The 16,230-nt window shown below is 40.3% G+C and overlaps 1 protein-coding gene across 1 annotated transcript; it reads right to left on the reverse strand.

Moving 5' to 3' along the window:
- Nucleotides 1-1,430: 1,430 nt before the first annotated feature.
- Nucleotides 1,431-13,674, reverse strand: kctd16a (potassium channel tetramerization domain containing 16a). Its single transcript, XM_067518031.1, has 2 exons — nt 11,692-13,674; nt 1,431-3,324 (listed from the first exon to the last, which is right to left on the reverse strand). Exons 1-2 carry the CDS (start codon nt 12,512-12,514, stop codon nt 2,873-2,875), a joined length of 1,275 nt encoding a protein of 424 aa, XP_067374132.1. The 5' UTR covers nt 12,515-13,674; the 3' UTR covers nt 1,431-2,872.
- Nucleotides 13,675-16,230: the final 2,556 nt, after the last annotated feature.

Below are 16,230 nucleotides of genomic sequence, written 5' to 3' on the forward strand. Positions count from 1 at the left end.
AGATGATGAAGGCTTGACAGAAATTACCCTGCGCCTGCCTTTACAGCTCCACACCAGTTATCACCTCTGATTTATAACATCTCATACAATACAGAGTTTATTCCTTAAACTGATTGTAAGAAAAATTAAATCATGTTTTCTTGGTTTTACATCATGCCTCTATTATTCCATGTGTGAATAGCAGTCTTTTCTGGTTGCCTTATATCTGATAAGAGGGGCAATTTTCCCACTCTTGAATCCACAGAGGCTTTGTTGTAATTTTCTAATACAAAGACTGTAATCATACTGTCAGACCTGTCTCAAGCTAAATAAAGCTGTTGTTGGAAATGCAAGGCCTGCAGGCAACCCCACTGGATTACTGAGGGCAGATAGCACTGGGAGTGATGTTTTTTTGATTGAGGAGTTTATGTTAGCTTGCATCTTTGAGGAGGATGTTGTTATCGACTCTTTATAAAGACCGGGCCAGGATTTTAGGTTATTGATCTGTAAGGAAAGTAGAGAGGCAACAGCTTTTGTTCAGGTGGTTCTGTGGGATAGGGCAGAAAAGTCACACAGGCTAAGCCAGGCCAGGCCAGGTCATGACACTCCGTGTATTTGATATGCAAAAACAATTTTTTTATTGGGGTATAGGGATTCAGATCATGCTAAGTCCAAAGTAAAATGCCAACCAAAGTGGATCTGGTTTTGAAAGATGGAATAAGGAGCGTTGTATTTCAGACTGAAAGATTTCATGCTGTGTTCCCATTGAGTGAGAGCTGAGAGGAAGAGATATAGGTCCGTGTGAGCAGAGGAGGAGAGGAAGAATAGCTGCTTTATCCCTGACAAATTCATTATGTTACAGCCCCCTTCCAGGTCTTTGCCATTTTATTCCCTGCTGGAGTATTAGGTAACTAATGTATTTTTTTATGAGTTTCTGGAAGTCCACTCACATCTTAACCACTACCTCTTTCGCAGTAAAATAGAGCTAAATGGAGATTTTTTTACTTTCATCTTGGTACCATATTGGTGTAAGATCATGTCTTTCTGACCAGGATTATAGTTTTTAGATTAAGTGAATGCTTAACAAAGGTAGAAGGGCTGCAAGGGTATATGTATTATTCTTATAATCTGGTTACTATCATATGTATATCTGCAGATAGAGTAAAATGTATCGCTAAGCCCTACCAAAGCTTTTTCCTTTGAACTTGTGTTAGAGGACACTGACTGTCCCAAGAGAGAGGGAGTTCTTCATCTATCATCACACGGGCTGTTTTTGGGGTTGCAGCACCACAGTCCCCAATCCTCACTCGCTCCTTGCAGATCCAATGTGGCAATGCTGCAGAAATCTGTTCGCTAAAAATAGTGCTCTCTCTAAACGCTGCTTGTGATGCACAGCTATGGTTTCCGTCACATTTCCTTGAGATTCTCTCAAGAGGATGAGGCACAATTTAAAATGTCAACAAGGAGGGATCTATTCCATTTCTTTAATGGGGACAGTTTTGTGTGGGGTAGGCCAGTGAGTGCAACATAACACATGATTTTGTTTTCAACCCAGTGAAGCTTATGTATCTCAGAAATCTTAATTCAGAGAAAACATAATCTCAGACCTAACACTGGTGCTGAATACCATCATCTCTGCCTAAAGAAAAATGGGAATATTCAAACTTTTTTCTTACAACTATAGTCATTCTGACTAAAATGTCATGTTAACATTGCACAACATTTATCTGGACATATCCTCTTACCAAATAAAGCTTCTGATAAAATGTTTGTGTCAAGATCCTGTCATGCTACAAAATGTTGGATCCATTAATAATGAAAAGCTTTGCGTCGTTGAAATACAACCAGGTTTGACAGTGAAGAAATTAACTGATCATGTATCTTACATTTGAGGAGATAAACACAGGCTTTCTTGTATAACATCCCAACAACCTAGACTAACCTAAACAGCCTAGACTAACAGGCCTGCTTTGCTTAGGTATGGTTGCTAAGTTATTATTGGACAGTTCAGTTTGATGTTTAGGGACCAGTAATTATGAGAACAGGAATAATTAAAACCGGAATGTCCCTTTAAAACCAAATGCACTGATGGTCACGAGTAGGTCCACTATTAATGAATACAACTGTAACCCATTTATTAGCTTTTTTGCACATTTACAATCAAGTATTAGATCAATATCAATTGGCATTACACCCTACCTACACAATATCATCTATCCAACACGTGACAACATTAGACAAAAAGTTTTACAATAGCAAACAGACGTAGGCAGTGCTTTCTTCAGCTCACACTATTCTCAGTCATCACATACCAATTTTAACCCATTCTACAAACACTTGAAAGTTTGTTTAATATTGCATAATTATGCTAAGGGTGAAATGACATGCAGTGCTGTTATCAACGCTTACCATAAGTATATGTGTTATCAGTGGAGTATAGTATTCCATTGTTAACTCACAGCACCATCTGGGCACATCCACTATAAAACAGCTATTGTAGGCAATTGCACATACAGTGTGTGAAAGATAGGTTGATGAACTGAAATGATGTTGCCCCTGAGGTTGCTTTGTTGCTTCAATTAGTGATAAAGTAGCCTTTACTACACCTGGCTCCCAGCTCTATGAAGTGAGAACAGGGTTAGTGCTTTAAGCCCCACAGGTGGATCCTGATTTTCACATGTGCATATCATACACAACACTGTGCATATTTAACAAATCAATGACTTGCTGCTTTGTACTGTGTGTGCTCCGCTAGTCATGCTGGCGGGAAAATGGCCATAGTTTATTTTTTTAGGTACAGTATGTGTCTTAGAGGGTGCAGTCTATTGCCTAGTAGTTTGATGCTCTTCGCTTTATGATACTACACCACCATCACTCTTCTTTACACTCAATTTTAGAGATGATACTTTCTCAGGAGCTCTGACTGCCACATGTACTTTCTCTCCGGAAAGTGATCGGGAATTCTAATGCGCCGGAAGTCTTGGATGCATTTCTCCAACTCCTGCTCTGGAGTCAGCTTCTCCTTGTTTGCTTTTCTCTTTGCAGCCTCTCGTTCACGGACGCCAAAGGTTCTTACACGGAGCATGTCAGTCTTGCGACGCATCTCTGCTTGCTGAAGCATGTGAACCGGTCCTTTGGGCATGGGACGGTCGAGTGTCTGGATGTTGGTTTGCCGTCTCACGGGGCCACATATCACAGTTCCTTGAGGGGAACTGGCCTCTGACTGGGTCTCCGAACAGGAAGTGGAGAGGTCGTTGAAGGAAGTGCCACTCTCTCCCTCACGCTCACTTTTGTGGCTTTTGCAGCAGCAGTCACAGTGAGACGATGACCACCTGGAAGGCCCACCTAGAAAACACACACATGAACATACACGTTAGTTGTTTTAACTGCATGCAGTACATTTTCTGTTGTAGCATCGCCCTCATTCATGCAGCAACACATTCTAAAATCATCCCAGTTTGTTTGTATAGTGACAGATTTCTCCAACATTTTTACTGATCAAGCAAATGCTGACAAATGGCTGCACAGCCATTTTAAAAGTCATACAAAAATCTTTAAACAAATTAAATGAGTGGGTGCAGTTGTATACTTAATGTGGATTTTACTGGAGAACATATGTAAGAACATGTAATTGATTGGCTTTGACATTTAATTGCCAAATCCCAAAGAGCTGGTGGGCTGTGGATATTGTTTTCTCTGATAAGGAGAAATCCAGAGCTCGGTGCAGCTTCCTTAAAGACCTTTCCAATTTCCCAGGGCAACGCATGTCTGTGCCAAACCATCTGCTTCGCAGTCCAAAGTTTCCTATTTGAACTGTAACCTGGCTGCTGAAAAAGGCGGTTTAGTATTTCCTGTTTTCAAATCATTCAGTCAAGTCTGGGAATGAGCTCTCTACCTTTAGGTGGGCAACAATATAGAAAAAGCACCTGAACACAAACTATAACTTGAAAATAATTTATCTTGGGTAGTAACAGAACCAGGTCAGTGAATGAGGTATACTTGCAAACTTGCAGGTGTCCTGACATCCTGTCATGAGGTGTAGATGAGCAGTACATCTGGTACAAGCAGAATATTTCAGTACTCTTTAGTTTTCTTTCTGTACTTACTTCTTGTCTCATCTCACATCCTCCTACACTGCTAATTATGAACCAGAAATACTGTATTGTACAGCCCGCTGGCTTGTGAAGTGTTCAAGTAAAGACAGTAAGCACTGTAGCTGTCTTTCATTTCCAAAAATAATTCGTGACCTATAGCTTGCTTGTTCTTCTTGCTTTATATTATACTTTACACTAACAGGTATATGCTCCTGATTATATAAACAACACAGTTTGAGATATACACTCAGACTCCAAAACCCTCTTAATGGCTTTTTATAATGTGATGATACAATACCCAATATCAATGGTATCTCAGAGGGAGCAATAATTTGTCCATTACCTCCTTCCAGTGTATGCACCAATTTAAACTGAACAGAGTTCAAGGGGCATTTTAGCTTCTCTGCACACACTATAATAATGACCTTATCTCTGGTGCGATGATTGCATTGGGCTGATAGTGAGAGAGTCACTAACAGCTTTTTAATGGCTAATCCATGAGTAAAGAGGCCAATCAGTGCACCAATTTCCCCCCACAGAAAATGAATCTAGCTGAATCCACCAGACGAGCAGCACTAGGCAAATGGATGCAGGCGCTTTAGGGAGGAGGATCAAGAGAAGGGAGGCAGAGCATTGTTTCTAAATGGATGGATGCTCTGGTCCACAGGGGCAACCCATTTAGGAAATTAGCCAACACCCAATAATAGCATCATAAAAATTTTAGGCTATGCAGGAGAATGAATTCTATATAGCCACTGACAGGCTGAGAAACACCTGTGCTTTTGTTATGTCGTGCACAATCATTTTTCTAAATGGTTTACCGATATGGAGATGACTGTTGACATATAGCCTATAATTCAAAAACAAATCTGTACGTGCAAGAAGGCAAGCACAAATTGTGTGTTTTGGATACTGTGGAATACTTGTCAAGCTTTGTTGTCCAGGTCAGAATGGAGACAGGAAACAAGAACATCCTTGTCAGGACATAGTCTTTCTCTGGTATATTTAAACAAGTGGGTGTGTGTCTTTTCAGGGAAGCCATTGATTGCATTGTGTTTTTCTCAGATCCATACAGCCTGTCTAAGAGATCATATTCCAACCACATTAAAAGACTATGGCTGGCTTGGCCCTCACACCAGACTCTGGCTGTGTCTGTAGTTCTCATAAATAACAGAGAGAGGGAGTGGGTTTCTGCACTGAGATATGCTGGTGTGTCACACAAGGTGTCTCCAAACCCCCTATCATCTCTAATGAAACAGGGATGTTTGTGCCAAAGCCTGAGACAGTTAAGTCTCAGTCTGGTATTAGATTAAAATGACATGCTTTAAAGGTTTTAAAAGGCAAAAAAAGTGGGACGTGAAAAGGACTGAAGGCAGCAAGCTATGACAAATTCAAATGTCACTGGGTTGCTTGCCAGTCATTAGTGTGTTTGTTTTTATCTGTGCCCCTAAACTGACTCATCGAGGGTGTCTGATAATTATTTCTTTAGCAGCAGAGCTCCTCTCATGTAAACTGATAGAGACTCGATTCTATTGTGTGCAAATAAATAAATAAATAAACAGGAACTCATCACTCACTTTATGTTGTTCCAACACAATTTTCACTGACGTGAACTATGCCCACAGCCTTGAAAACATTGAAGTAAGTTATAAACGCAAAGCAGGATTTCACGTTCAAGCTCTCTGAGTCAGATTAAAAAATAAAAATCACTTCACGTCTGGATTTACGAAATAAACATATGCTTTAGTCTGTTTCATTACTGTCTTGTATTTTCCCAAAGGCATCAAAACCCTTTGAGGGTGAAGCTGAGCAGCGTAAATTATCTTCAAGTGCTTGTCTGTGCATGGTTTTAGTATAAAAACACTTTCTGGCCAATACTTTGATTTTGAAATAAATAAAATGGAGATAAGCCTTGCTAGTCATTTGGTGAAGAAGGTTATTCTGTATCTATTAGAGGTAATTTTGCTTTAAAATTGTATAGTTTTATTATACTAGAATAGAGACACTCTGGTTTTAGACACACTCTTATATTCTCTAGCTCCGATCATCAGTTACACAAATAATTTTTACTCTGCCACTGCCTCAGGAAGAGTATAGTTTACATGCTTGTTCGCTCTCAAATTAGGTCAGCATGTCCTTGCAGTACAAAAAAGGCTTGTCTTCAAAAATCATGGCCATTTTTACAGTGAGAGGGAGACCCAGCCATGCTTTTGGCAGACATAATAACTTCTGTAATATCTGCATATATGTGAATTAATCACCTCCACTTTGCTGTAACAACCCTTATTAGCAGCAGTGATAACAAGGTGCTGGGGAGGAATAAGTCAGGGCAACACATGGAGCCCCGACGAGTTTTACGTGACCTAAATCAAGGACACTGAGCATCTTATACAGTCTCTCGTAGACTGTCCCTGCCCAAATTATCCGTTTCCCATGAGGGGAATGACAGCTTCACTAGCTGATTGTTAATGACAAGTAGGTTCTGTCCTGTTCCAGAGTCAGAGGGTGGCTTCCCGCTGAGTGTATCCCTGACAGGGAGGTGAGCAGGCAGCACAAACAGATTGAAAAGTCTATATCAGCCTCTCCCTGTGGGCCTGTCCCCTGACCCAGCACCACATCCCTCCACTGCACAACCACAGATGAAGCAAGATGAGCTGTCCCAAGTATTCACAGAGCTCTTGTCATCACCTCAGTGATGCCTTGAGAGGTTGAACGGAAGAAAAGGGGCAATTCTGGTCATGGCCATATACTGACTAACAAAAACTAAGCTTGGATAAAATGTTTTGATATCCCTAATGCTTATGTGTACTTTTCAGATATTTGGGGTATGAAAATTGGATAACAATAGAAATCATGTCAGTGGTCTTATTTATTTATATAGACTAATACAAAATGGTTATAACAGTATAATCATACTGGGTTTTTATTGTGTAGATTCAACTGTAATGATTCTGTGGTAAACTGGCCAACATAGCTGGAATATGATCAGGTCACTGGGTTTCCCATTGTGTTTAACAGCACAGGGACAGGTATTATAGTGCCTCTTTGCATCATTTTCAGTTTACTCTCAGCCTCCTTATCTTGCCCCATATTTCTTCTCTTTCCAATGCTTGTCTTTGATGATGTAGTCTTTTCATTTTCATTCCTTGGCCTTGTGAACACAGAGCCAGTTGATATATGAAAATGTTACCAGCCTCTACATAAACAAACAATCAGAAAAAAACATTTAATTTTTGTTTAAAATGTAAAAGTTTGATTTTGGATGGCTTGATTGTTAACTATCTAGTTAATTATCTCAGGTGAAACTAACCAGTCTTTGTCAGATTACGTCTGAGGATGAAAATAAAACATCCACTGGTATGAATGGGACCAAACTAGACTCAGCTGTTTGTCCAATTTGTAGAAGAAGAAAAAAAGAAAGAAAATAGAACGTGTTGTCAACAATTTTGTACCTAGGATACAATCATTCACTCCACCTGCAGTAAAGCAACACAATTCTTGTCCCTCGAAGAATGACAAGCTTCAGATCGGTTTCTGACCATCTTCAGTTACAGTTTATTAGAACAAACTTTGTTAACTCTGATCACATGAATATTTGGTGCATTTGCCACCACCGTTCCAAAAACAGTCATGCCGAAAAAGTCCCTACTTCCCTTCAGCTTCAGGGCATCCCCACTGTCTTCTGCTCCTACCACAACGTGAGGAGTTTCACCATCTGAGTAGCCATTTAGTATCTCTGGAGAGATCATTAAGCTGTTGGCTGTCAGACAGGAAAGCTTTTATACAGTACCTGTTCTCAAACTGTGCAGAAACAGCAGAACAGGGACTAAAATAACAGTATTCCAATTATGGTACGATTCTACGTTTATTTCTCTTACAACTAAACATATTGAAGTTGTTAATTGTTTCACATTGAGACTGATCTTTTTCCAATAGGTTTCCATTTATTTTAGTATCAGAAATTCTTCAGCACACTCTCCTTAAGATTACCCACTTTCAAGGTGAATATCAATGTCTGTACTTATACTTATTATCATCGCTCAATCATGAAGTTACTATCAGAGTCGATTTTGAAAGCTCTGTTCTTGGTGTGTACAAGGGCACTCCCAACAGCCATGATTTGTGAGTCAGCAGTTGTAAAGTATATTGTTGGGAAATCCGACCAAAAAGATGATCAATACGAACACAGACTTCACCAGACAGAATTCAGCATGAATTATTATTTTTAGCATGCTGGGTTTTTATTTAGCGCCCAAGTCCCATCAAGGGAATGTTACAATGCTACTATACCCTGTTTAGACTTTAGAGGATTAATATAGGGGAGAACTGGTACCTAGAAATCCATATAAAAACCTGAAAAAACACCAGTAAAGTTCTTCAAAAATCAGGACATACAGCTTCAAAAAATTATTGACTTTAAAACCTTTTTTTTTTTTTTGCATCTTTAACTTTTCAATAAACTCAGGTGTATTACCAAGGACATCCAGTACATTTGCTTGAACCTTTAGTGATTGTGTGGATCCTGTAAAAGCTTCTAATAGTATTGTGATTTTTAAAAAAAAAGGCAAAAAGACAACACACACACAGCTTACGTTTGACCACTATTTTTTCCCACAGGTGTGGTACGATGCATGTGAGTTATTCATGGGAGCAACATCCATCTCTTGTAGGCATTGCAGATCCATCCCCACTCCAACCAGGCTCTCTGGGAACAGCCCTAATCTCTGCCTCCATTAAACCCGAGCAACTGACTAATTTCCCCTCTCTCTCACTGCTGCCTTGTGGCCACACATCACCTCATTCACAGGCCAAATGAAGACTGCACAGTTATTTTAGCAGAGGACACCTAGCAGGTATAATCATTCTTTGTCTTTACTATATGTGTCTCCCAGTGTGACAAGGCCCTACCACACTGCTCTTTGAGATGGGGAAAGATGAAACTGTCTCTGATGTTACCAGTCCTAATGTTCAGTGATGATTTGCTCTGCCACTGTGATGTGCAAGCAGTGATGTCAAAGCAGGTTAGGCTGTTATTTGGTCCATGACTACAACTAAGATTCATCTATTAATAACCTTAATAATTAATTCCTTAATGGCAAAATATAACATATTTGAAATCTTAAAATAGGTCAGCATTTCTATCTCTAAATTAAATCTCAAGTGGATGAATGGAGACATGGAAATATTTTGGGATCACAGATTGCTTTTTAATTAGACCACACTCTTGTCTCTCCCCATAGATAATTAGCAATAAAGAGATCAGCCCTAAAGACCAACTGGGGTCTTACCACTACATCAATAATACCACTGCCAATCAAAAAAAGACTTGCTATCATGCTAATTGACCTACATTTTCCTTGACAAATAACCTGGGAAGATTTGAGGCCATCGGGTGTAAAATGTATGACACTAAGCAACTGACAGGCTGGAAGTCTCTCGGTTTGTTTATTGCTCTGCAAAGCCAAAATGTTGACTAACTTTTGGATTTAATATATTTCTCTTGTTTATTCAAAGGGTGAAAAGGTCATACCTAGGTAAGTAAATTATTTATCATTGCCATCAGGTGCAAAAAACTCAGGTTTCATGATTAATGTTCATACACTGTTGCATCATGAAGGGAGTGCCCTCTTGCTGAAAGTCTAATTTGTTTTGTCTTTGCAGAAACCAAAAGAATACATCATACTTAGCAGTAGTGGATGACAATTATTGTGTATAATATTTTAACTTTATAATCAAATGAATCCATACTAGTACAAAGTCAGTGGTGTCTGTAGGAAACAAGTGACACATTTAACAAAAAGAGCAACATGGATGATGCTAAGGAACTGACAGGCTGGAAGAGTTTCAATTTGTTTATGCACTGACTTGCTCTTTTTTACACTCTGGACAAACCCAGACTCCCTGTTTCAATACATATGTGACTGGATGGGGGTGGAGGGGGGCAAATACAGTAGCAAAATATTGTGCTGAAAACAAACAACAGCAAATCACATCTGTTTCTGTTCTGCCCCCCCCCCCCCCCCAGAGGTACACTTGTCTACATGCATTCTTAGTTCAGGAGTACCTGCCCTAGGCCAGCCAGTGTCCCACATTCAGAATCAGGTTACAGTATTAGTTTGGAAAGTGGATGCGGACTGCTGTGCTACTGTGAAGCAAGGGCTCTCATGCCTGTCTGCCTTTGATGTGTCTATCCATCATCATGACTAGGCCTCTGTCTTCTAATGCTCGCTTTAAATGTGTGTGTTTCCACTCACCCTCACCTTGTCTGATTTTTCATAAACATCCTCCTCCTACCACCCAAAATCTTTCCCCTCCGATCCCTCAAACCTGATGAACTTTCCTGGCTGATACTTTAATCTATTTTTGCTCCTCGCTCCCTCTCTCTTACTTCTGCCTCAGTTCTTTCTCCCCATGGCCAGGTCTCATGCAACTTTTACTCCCTCATTCCTCCTGCTAAGCCGCTCTGTCATCCATCTGCTTGCCTCCCTTTTCTTTAGTTTCTTTCAGCTTGCTTACTTAAATTGCCTTTCTCTTTTCCCTTTGTGCTGCTCTTCTCACTCTGCACCCTTTTCATTCCAAGCTAAACTTACTCCTCTGCCTTGCCTCTTCCTACTGTTCCATGTCTTTGTCCTAGGACAGTGTCTGTTAATGAAGAATGGGGTGACTACCTACACCATATGCCATGCTCCAAAAACTCGAATGACTCAGGAAAATCTTTCCTGGCTGGATGTGACTATGGGTCGAGGTAGACCCCATAGTTATAATTAGCTTGTATTAACAACACTATTGGCAAATCATTAGCAAACCATATGTCATGTCTTTCTCAGCCCACCCTCCTGCACCTCCAACCTTGACCCACCAACTGTGTTTTCCTCAGCTTTTCCAAAGGGACCCCTTCAGAATAAATACCACAGTACTTTTTAATTGGCCATATGGTCCAACCCCTATCTCTGCAAAGAGTGGAATGAACCATGTTTGCAGCTAATTAAGGGTTTTGCTGATGAACAAACTGTCTTTGAGTTAAAAAAAACAAAAAACAAAGCTGATTCAAGAAAATGCAGCAGAATCCACGTGAAAATTTGCCGCCCACTGGTGTTATTATTATTCGTAACTCATCAGCAGGCAGAATCTGACACATATGTATATGAAGTGTAGCATCATATAGTGACTCAACTCCTTGAGGGATGTGGGCAAGTATAAGTCTTATTTTAGACCCCAAACAGAAGTTTCATGTCAACCACTGTAAGGGGTGCAAATCTTCTGGGAGGAGGTGCTGTAACAGGACCATGCCTCCTGTTGGTGTGAGCGAACATACACCGGTTTCTGCATATTACCCTTAAATCTAGAGTATTATAAGCATATTATATATGTTTTATTACAGGATACTATGTCAGTCAGCCTTGTACACCATCTAATGCCAAAAACACATTTCATAGAAGAACATACGGATGTTCCTGGGGCCCGGGTGTGATTATGTGGGAGGGAGTGGCACTAGTACTTTTTCACTGGGCGTTGTTTGTGTATACATTGGCTATGGTTTGCATGACCTTTTGAAGTCAAACCAGCCAGTATAACTCACATCACTTCTCAAAGTAGGAGTAAAGGAGGCTTCACTCACGGTAAAAGATGTACTGTGCGTAATTGGACCAGATCCTGTCATCCGCGTAGTGACCGATGGAGGACGCAGTCAGAGACGAATTGCACGCCACAATGTGGAAGCCGTTCTCTGACAGCATGTCAAAAGCTCTCTCCAAGTGCCTGAATTTGAGGTAAAACCTGCAAGTGTACCGATCTGGTGGTCTGTCCATGTCCCTGTTCTCATTCAGGGCGTCTCCAAAAACCTCTTTTGCCAAGCCGATCCTGCTGCTGATGAAGATCCTGGGTAACTTTTTGGCTTTGGCGTCAGTGTGACTTTCTCTGCCTCCTGCGGCGCAAACACCTTTGAAAGCGACCGTGATGTAGCCATACCTCCTGTCCAATGAGTAAGAGGGGTAAAACCTGTGGTCGCTGCCCTGCGACGCATCATCGAAATCACTGCAGTACCAGTCATCTTGAAATAGTTTTGACTCCTCAAATGACAAAAGTTTTGCCAATTCTGGCAGCTGAAAGTATTCCGCTTCTCGTTTCAACCTCCCCCTCTCTGGAAAGTGGTCAGGGAGGACAACTTGCTTGTCTCTAAGGTAATCCAATACATACCGAAACAGAAAGCCATCTCTGTCAATAAAATAGCGTCCTCTGAGGTCCCGAGACAAGTCATTCGAAGAGCCTTTCTTGTTAGAGAACAGTTTGCCAAGTAAGGAGTTTGGAAAGCTTGTCAAGGTAGCGAGACGAGTGTAATACACTTGTCCACCCACATTCAGCTCAATAACATCAGATGGAGGGTTTTGCACTGAGCCTGGCTCTTTTGCAGGCTGCGTTTTGCAATTTTCGCTTAGTGCCATTTCTTTTTTTAATTGCTCAGGAAACCTCGAGCCTCAATTGCGGAGCGCAAACGTCCCAGAAGTTCAGCTTGTAGGGTGTAGCTGCATGTCGTTGATGCACTCAGACCCAGAGGATATTCTTGACTCGATCTGCTGTCCTCGCATCCAGTGTCTCATGACCAACAACCCAAAGGTGTGTCTACAGTATATCCTTTAACCCCACGCGTAAAACTGTCTGCCCACCGTGCATCCTTTTTTTAAAAAAAACAGAATCGATTATCATTACCAGCATCGTGTTACAGACATCCACTGCGATGGGTCATCCACTGTGACTTCAAAGAAATGCAGTCCTGACTTTACTCAAAGATCTCCCACCATCAAAAAGTACAAACTCAGCTCACTCGCAAGTTTCCTGTGAAAAACGGTTCTTCTTGCGCCTGACTTGTAATTCAATCACATCAGTCTAAAATACATTTTAAGTACTTGCGTGCCCCCCATCATCCTGCTACTGAGCGTCGCTCCTGACAGCTGAGATGCTGAAACAAGCTCCGAGGCTGCTCACAGAGAGGAGGATGGACGCGGGACTCCTGTGCGCATCCATCTCTCCAAACTGCTGAGTGCGGAAACGCTTGGTCCGGCAAAAGGTTTAGGATAACGTTGCTCCAAGCTGTACAAGTGAGAGAGAGAAATATCGTCCCATGAAGTAATGTCTTACATCATCTTAAAGCAAAATGACATTTATAGGCGATCAGCATACAGCGTGCCGATGTGGGTACATCTGTGCAGTTTTTCATGAAATTCTGATCTGGCCACGGGGGACGTGCAGCTGGCGGACGGGAGTCAGGTCTAATGCAGTTTTAACATCCCAGCGGTGCGGATTTTAATCCCTTCTTGTAATTCTGCACAGAGGCTTTCACATTTACATTTAACGCTTTTTGCTGACGCGCTTATCCCGAGACACGGGTCCCTTGCAGTGTCTTGCTCAAAGACTCATCGGCAGTGACAGTAACACGATACTAAAGGTATTATTTTCTATCCAAATGTCCGTGCCGCAAACATCTGTCATAAACTAGACAGTTCCACTCTTCTGTTAACGATTGAGCCCAACTATGAATGAATATGTAAATGTACCCCTTCATTGATCCCATCGATTTGACCCAGTTGATTCCTAATTCAGCACCACGGACAGAGTATATCCACCTCAATATACAGCCGCTCGATCCTGCTTGAGCTATTCAATATTATTTGAATAATTGCTCACAAAAATAGATTTGGAGTAAACACTTTCTGTTATTTTAAATGAAAATGTCTTGTGGCATTACCATTATGTCCATCTTGGTGTTAGAGCGCATGTTTTTTCCGCAGTTTTATAGGGGAAGAAACTCGAAGAAGAAACCTTTATTACTGAGTCATTTCATTCTGGATTATAATAGGAAGAGGACAGGGGATTGGGGCTTGTATATTATTGCTGAGGGCCTGCTCAGTCAATTTGTCGTGGAACCATCACTACCACTGAAGGCAAAGACTGTAGGCTGAAAAATTCAGTTTGCAGGAATGAGATGCTAGTTTGAATTTAAGATTGGACAATGCTTTTAGTTATATGTAGGTCACAATTAGCTTTGTTTATTTAATAAATTTAAAAGATTAGTTCAAAGGGTTATGATTACTTGATTCCTTTTTTAAAAATGTGTTATATATGAAATAGCAGATCCCTCATACCCACTGCCCATATCACATGGAGCCACAATAACACTAACACTGAATCAGGTTTCAGGCTGTTTATTTGTTTTGTTTGCTTTTCAGCTTGTTTGTTTATTCTGTATTTTGAAGAGGCTTTTATTGCTGGGGTGTTGAGAGAAGGCGTAGATGATGGGAGAGTACCCTTGACTTGTGGTTTTGAGGAGGCAGCGGTCACGCGTTACCCAGTTAATTCAGACTATATTGTGCTGGAGAGGGGTTGCTAAGCAGCCATGGGGGACTGAGTGGGATTCAAACAGTAGGGATTTTGTGCTACAGTGAACATACCACTGATCTGTTTTTTCTGTGATGTGGACTTGTGCTTTTTATGCAAATGATATTGCAATATTTAGGTAATTATGTAATCTCAATATTAGGGACACTGGTGTAGATAAAAAATAACATTGATCATTAGGGGGATTGGCAATTTTTATTGACTTTGATTTCCTTTATTAAATTCATATCAATGTCAGTATACCTCTGGTCTGAACTAATATAACAGACTTATAGCAGCTAGTTCTTGGGGAGGGTTCTTTTGACATATATGCTATACCCTGTTTCTTATTCATCTTATTCATCCTCCTATCAAAGATAATTTCCCTGCCTCCTGTCTTTGATTTATTTCCTCTTTATGCGCTACTCCCGGGTTAGATTCTTTCTTTTGAAAGGGGTTGAATTTCATGCAACTTCAGCATGAATAATGTAAGACAATATGGGTCCCAGTTGAGCATGAAGTAAAAAATCTGAACATGTGCTGTAACAATAAGTTGACAATCATGGCTTTTGCAAGTTTTAGCATTATAATTTGCAGTGTGGGGTGGGCACAGTTGATCAAATTTCATAAATGTACATGATTTATGATTAAGTGATGAATGATACACTTAAAACTGTCTCCAATTATTGTTCATATGGTGCCTTTTTGTTTTTACAGTCAAGCCAATGAATTGACTGTCTTATAGAATAATGCACACTCAAAACCTGTCTGCAGAGTTATTATTCATTTGCACATAGTAATAGGTTGTTGTACCATATTTCCTCTTCCCACAGACACGTTTCAAGCGCTTGTACTTCCTGTTGAAAGAGGCATAGGTGGGAAAGAAAATGTGAGTGTTTCCAATTTTGCTTCTCTACTAGTTTAATAAAATGTTCTACATAACATTGAAAATGATCATCCATGTTAATAGATTTTCATAATAGCACATTGAAAAAATCATCCATTAATTACAGGTCACTGATTAATAATAAAGCATGCAGCTTTTTCAGTGACGAAAGGTCTCCCCTTGACCACGAGGGCTGTATGCCATGTAAACAAATACAGAAATTGTGCTCAACATAAAATATATTTTATTCAGAAAGCTACCGATTTTGTTGTGGTTTGTTTTGCTAAATAAGATATTATTTTTTACAAACAAGAGCCCTAAATGGATAGTCAAAAACAAACCTATCTTTCAGAATAGCAACTGTTTTTATATCAATTAGTTCTAAACAATGTAGTGACATTCCCATCTGAAAGAAGCAGTGTAGGTATCATCGTTTGAGTCTTTAAATTCTTTTTTATTTTCCAGATCTGTCAACTGTTCAGTGGTATTTTTTACAGGAAAAAATTAAAAATGTCATTCAAGACCTGTATCCATTCATATAATCATTCTTGCTGCATTTTGGGTGAGCACACTGACCTTGCATTTGGTCTCCCACAGATGTCCATCTTTCTGTCAAATGCTCCGTTAACAGCTGGAAGAAAGTGGAGCCAATCGCTGGGCAGCTGCATGGACAGTCCTGTAAGAGGAGACAAATGCTGACGTTTAGCTAAGCACCATTTGACCATTGCCAATGCACACAGTATTCTGGATCGACCTTCATATTTTGTTGTTTGGGGCCTGCCTCTACTGCTTATAGCTAAAGAGTGGATTTCGAAATAAAATAAATAAATGCTTCCCTGGCTTAACTATTGCATTGCAGATACCTCATCCATTATCTTCTTTTATTTTCAAATCCCCAAA

The sequence above is a fragment of the Channa argus genome, chromosome 10, assembly GCF_033026475.1.
Source record: "Channa argus isolate prfri chromosome 10, Channa argus male v1.0, whole genome shotgun sequence".
Lineage (NCBI taxonomy): Eukaryota > Metazoa > Chordata > Actinopteri > Anabantiformes > Channidae > Channa > Channa argus.